The sequence below is a fragment of the Stegodyphus dumicola genome, chromosome 7 (genome assembly GCF_044657685.1).
Source record: "Stegodyphus dumicola isolate Sdum_Otavi_A_Nest chromosome 7, ASM4465768v1".
Taxonomy (NCBI): Eukaryota; Metazoa; Arthropoda; class Arachnida; order Araneae; family Eresidae; genus Stegodyphus; species Stegodyphus dumicola.
Window position 1 is genome coordinate 2,962,168 of NC_140774.1, and position 5,973 is coordinate 2,968,140.

General features: G+C 34.9%; 1 protein-coding gene across 1 annotated transcript; it reads right to left on the bottom strand.

Moving 5' to 3' along the window:
• Positions 1-3,954: 3,954 nt before the first annotated feature.
• Positions 3,955-4,743, bottom strand: LOC118196010 (uncharacterized). The gene has a single exon (XM_035367369.2). It carries the CDS (start codon positions 4,741-4,743, stop codon positions 3,955-3,957), a length of 789 nt encoding a protein of 262 aa, XP_035223260.2.
• Between the last annotated feature and the right edge of the window lie 1,230 nt (positions 4,744-5,973).

Consider the following 5,973-nt stretch of genomic DNA (forward strand, 5'->3'; position numbering starts at 1 on the left):
CGCCTCAATCAACACCTCTCTCTCTTTCAATCTTGAATTACAAGTTGAAAGCAGAGAGAATTACTCGTCCCTTATGTGGACTCCTTATTCATTTCTTTCATAGTAAACCCTTAATGGTTTGTTCATTTTTCCTTTAGCCAATGCTTTTTCTTACTCAACTCAGTTTCCTTATCGAAGTTGTGGAGGTAATTGCATTAAGTTGCAAAGGTACTCCGGAAGTCAAACGCCTTGGGCCTTGGGCCAAAAGCACTTTTTTTATTCATATAACAAAGTATTAAGCCAAACTGCATAAAAATCGTGAGAAATATTAAGAATAAGAAAAAGTCGGGAGAAATATATTGTAAATCGGGTTGGCGGGAGAGCGGTCGAAAATCGGGAGTCTCCCGCCTAAATCGGGAGAGTTGGCAACTCTGCAAATACATTCGAGACTTCCATGAAGTAGATAAAACACTGCTTATCCGCTGTGCACCGGAAATGACTGATGCACACTTAAATACAATGGGATTAAACTCCATGAAAGTTGCTCTTGCTGCACAAGTGTTCAGCCACACAATAGCAGCAGGAATGAACCTGTGTATTTTGTCTTGACTGATAGAAGCAAGTGCTGATCCAACAGTAGAGTTCATTCTAAAGATTGACAATTTGTTTGACTCCATGAATGGAACTCGAAAGAATCCTTTAAGAGGAAAACAGCTCCATTGTGCAGTGAATGAGTGAGAGATTATGGCGCAAAACCAAAGATGATCATAGCGCGCCAAACACGATATGGGATGATTACAAATGATGAAATTAAAATACAATAATTAAAAACAAGTATACAAATGTACCAAATCCAGAGGATGAAGTCATATAAAAACAAGTTAAAAAGCACACATTAAAATTCAAGACACAGTCTCCAAAACAAATTACATTAGATAATAAAAGCCAGTCTATTCTAAATAATAAAATAAATTAATATTGATCTCTCTTCCGATTAAACGGTCGAGAGGTAAGTCACAGCTATTAAAATATTTCTGACGAAGATTATTAAAACTTGGACACTCAATTAAAATATGACGGACACATAGACAAACTTTACAATTTGAACAAACAGGCTCATTTTCAGCTTTTAAAAGGTAGTTATGTGTCACTCTAGTGTGACCAGTTCTGAGGAGAGTCAAAAGAACTTCCTCCTTACGATTTTTGGTTGATTCCCAATGCTCATTTCTAGGTTTTACATGTCTTAACTTGTTTTGAAGCTGAACATCCCAAATTTGCTGCCATTTTCTCCGGACCTTTCCCTTGATGACACAGCAGATATCTCTAAAAAGGATAAGGCGACTAGACAGTTAAACAGCAGATTTTGCTGCAATATCTGCAATCTCACTTCCCTTTATTCCAGCATGTCCAGAAACCCAGCAGTACAGGACTTCATATCCTCGAATCGTTAAATTTATATGAATTTTCAGAACATCCACTACCACAGGATTCTGAGTGTTGGGAAAATCTTCCAAAGATTTAAGAGCATTATACGAGTCTGTATAAACTATGAACTTCTTGTGGCAGAGCTTCGAGACGTACAAAAGAGCATAATATATTGCAGTTAGTTCAGATGTTAGGACTGAGAAAGCATAGTGTAGGCACCTGCTCTCTATGTAATCTTCAAATACAAATGCCATCCCGACATGATCTTTTGACTTTGATCCATCTGTATATATCGGATAATAACTGCTATATTTGTGCCTGTGTTCAGCGAAAAGTTGTCTGTACAGGATCTCGTTAGTGCTTGCCTTCACATGATGTTTGAAAACATTAAGAAGCTGAAGCCGTGAATTTTCCCAAGGTGGAATTTCAAAATTCTGTACTGCTTCGGGGCGCATATCAGACAGGGAATGTTCCTCAATGACAGGGCGAACTCTTAAAGGAAAGGTAGGAACGCAGGATGGACGCGTTTCAAATAAAGTGTTACACACAATATCGAGTAAGTACAGCTTATTGAGATGTTCAAGTTGTGTTAGAATATTAAAATATTGCAAGAGGGACAATTGCTCACGCCTCAGATAAAGTGATGGTTCGTTACAGTCAACGTAGAGGCTCTGGACGGGAGAGGTCCTGAAAGCTCCTGAACAAATCCGCAGAGCTTGATGGTGAACAGGATCTAGTTTTAACAAAACAGATGAGCGAGCGGATCTGTAAACAACTGAGCCATAATCCAGTCTAGAGCAGATAAGGCCTCTATAAATGCGAAGCGTGGAGCAACGCTCTGCACCCCAGGAGGTGTTCGCCAACACTTTTAAAATATTTAGTGTTTTTAGACACTTCTTTCTCAGGTTTAAAACATGAGAAAGGAAAGTCAATTTTCGGTCGAACGTCACTCCTAAAAATTTTACTTCAGGCGCAACTGGAATAATTGTACCATTTAGATATAACTCAGGTTCAGGATGGAGACCACGCTTCCTACAAAAGTGCACACACACAGTTTTCTGTTTTGAAATAGTAAATCCCTGTTTGTTTGACCATTCCTGGATCTTATTCAGAGCCATCTGCAATTGCCTCTCTATGTATCTCATGTCTGCCCCTCGACTGCTAATCTGTAAATCATCTACATATAGAGATCCCAAGATGGTGGGAGGAAGTTCTTTTAATACAGTTTATTTTTAGGCTGAACAGCGTTACACTAAGCACACAGCCTTGAGGCACACCCTCTTCCTGTTCAAAAACATTTGATAAAGCAGAGCCAATTCTTACTTGAAAAGTACTCTGTAAAAGGGGAACGATAAATATTGCTTTTTTTATCACAGACTGCATTTCATCAAATAAAAATGTATGGCATAATATTTCATAAAGACTACATTTCTATCTTTAGAAAGAATTTAAATTGTAGTCTTTATGAAATATCATGCCATATATTTTTATTTCCATACGTATGTATATGCATGCGTATATATGTATGACAATATATTCCATTTCTTTGCAAAAAAGAATTTCGGAAATTTTAATGCGTGCAAATATATAGAAATGCATACATTCCCTGTAGCAGGTAAAAATTCATATTTTGGTTTAAATAGTTTGTATTTTGCGCCTTTTAACTACAGGCTTAGGCAAATCATTCATTTTTTTGCAATAATTATTCAATAAAGAATTTGTTGCTGCCATTACTTAATATTTTATTATAACATCAGCCGAATGACCGATTTCACATGCATCCATAAATACATCACAGTCTTTCAAATTTTGTAAAGTTGATTTGACTGTTATTTGTCTCTGAATTTTGCTTTTTAAAAATTTTTGTTCATTGTTCACTGATAGAAGTTTTTGAACTGTTACGTAATTATACATAATTACATTAACAACATCGGCTCGAGGGCATAACAAACCTCCTCGGCTCATATTTTTAATTAAGGAATAATTTTGATTATTTTCCAATACTTTATCTGTAACTAAAAGTTTAAAACAGGAATTGCATTTAAGTTTTTTTAGAGCAGCTCTTGTACAATAACCTGACAGGTATGTTAATACTGGTAAAAGTTTCAGCATCTTCAAAATCCTTTTCTGTAATACTTATGTCAAATTCTGTAAACTCTTCTTCAATTTCATCCACTTCGATTCTGTTGTCAGTGCTGCTAATTTTTATTTTTCCATATGTGCTCGAATTGAGAGTAAGGGGTAAAAAGTTCTGGAGACGCAATTTTGTTTCTGCTTTATAGACTTGTCTTACAGATACTAAATATTGTGATGCGGCTAAAGACCTGTATTTCCCAAATCTGGCTTCCAGGGCATCAGTTTGAATTTTTCCTGGAAGAAAGTACTTAAATTTCAGCTCATGAAGGTAATATTTTGACATCCCCATTATACCATGACTTGTATGACTGATAGCCAATAGTGTATCCTTTGTAAGAGTGCCTGTTGAAGAATTTCTTTCCAGTAACCGAGCCAAAGGAGAAATTTTTCTAGAAACTTGGAATTTATATGACACTAATCAGAAATAGGTCTCTGAAATTCATCTCGGAAACTATCTCCTTTGAAAGGCGTTTTCACGTTCATGATGCACCACCATTTGTATATAATGTCAATAAAATTCGCTGTGAATTTATAATTTTTTAGTTGGTGTTCATTGCCTAATTTCAAAAGTGCTTGAATCACATATGGATTAAATATATCCAATACAAGTTTAACATTCTGTCTTTCAAAATTTGATGGACACAATGCTTTCAAATTCAATCCATAAGCATATTTGACTAAATTTATGCTTTCTATGCTATGAAGTTGTCTTAAAGTAGAAAAGGATGCCATTAAGAAATTTGAATTTAAAGTTTCGAAATCTGGATAATAAAATGTCTGATCAGCACTTTTTTGATTGAGCCAATTGTTCCGTATGCATTTAAATATATGAACAGAATCAATAATAAAGAATAGTGGCCGAGTGGCATCCGATGGATGTGGATACACTATGCTTAATTTTGGAGGAGATGTAAGAAAAGACATAGTTTTCCTATTAATGGCATTATTGTCACTGACAACACAGATAACTGAGAAACCAAGTTTTTCTAAACTTAAGATTGCTCTACGCACGAAATTAAAAAGAATTTCAGCAGTTATATTTTTTACAGGGATTATCTGAATGACTTCTTTAAAATTAGACAGCAGACTCTGAATCATGAAAACATGTGCACTTGTAGCTATGTTTTCAGAATTGTAAGCCATGCCTACAATGTTGCCAGCTTTATAGTCAACATATGGTTTTATGTGAATTTCACCGATCATCATTGTAACTATGCGATAGCATTCTTGAAGTAAAGGACTTTTTTGTTTTAAGTGTTTTAAAAAGTCCTCTTCGCATTGTTCATTCTGAGGATTAGCTACCAAAGATGAGCATAACCTTTGAATTGTCCGAGGGTGAGGAGCCAAAATACACCCAGAACTCCTTAAAAATTTATAAGCATGGGGTGAAATTGTACATAAAATACTGAATAGTATCATACTCTCTAGAGAATACCGTAAGTTTTCTTTGGATGTATTAATTAATGTTAATTGCTCCCTAATGAATTGTATGGCTTTCTGCTTATTTTCATCGTATTGTTCTTCAATATTTTCTAAAGTTTCACAAACAGAATTTATTCTTAAATTCTGCACATCACTTTTAAATTCATACGACAACAAAGCGTTTAAAATAGAAATTACCTCATCTACATTGCCAACAGATGCTGGCAAAGTTAAATTATTAAATTTTTTAATTTCAGTTTTCCCAATGTAAACTGAAAGTTCAAGTTTTTCGTTTATTAATGCTGAAATACTTATTTCAGGGCACGGTGTTAGTTCAATAATTAAAAAGATAGCTTCCCGTGCTCTTTTAATACAGTTCCACGAGCCAGGTAGCTTTTCTTTTTCCATCTTATCTAAAAATTCAGAAAAAGAAGAAAAGGATTTTTCTTTTTCATTCGTCTGAAACTGAGATATACTTTCAGTTACAGCCCACTGAAGATTTTTATTTTCTAGCCTTTTACGACGTTCATCTGGGCTTTCTCTCACGATAAATTCCCTTGAAATATATTTTGGGCAGTTCGGGAAAATACTAGGGGTGAGTGAGTGAGAGATTATGGCGCAAAACCAAAGATGATTATAGTGCGCCAAACACGTGATGGGGTGAGTACAATTGATGAAATTAAAATACAATAAATAAAAACAAGTAGACAAATGTATCAAATCCAGAGGATGAAGTCATATAAACACAAGTTAAAACCACACATTTAAAATTCAAGATACAATCTTTAAAACAAATTACATTAGGTGATAAAAGCCAGTTTCTTTCAAATAACAAAATAAATTACAATTGACCTCTCTTCCGATTAAACGGTCGAGAGGTAAGTCACAGCTATTAAAATATTTCTGGCGAAGACTATTAAAACATGGACACTCAATTAAAATATGACGAACAGATAAACAAACATTACAATTAGAACAAACAGGCTCGTTTTCAGCTTTGAGAAGATAGTT

Bases quoted from the DNA above. Each gene is read 5' to 3' on its own strand.
- LOC118196010 (XM_035367369.2), bottom strand. From the start codon at position 4,743: ATGATCGGTGAAATTCACATAAAACCATATGTTGACTATAAAGCTGGC.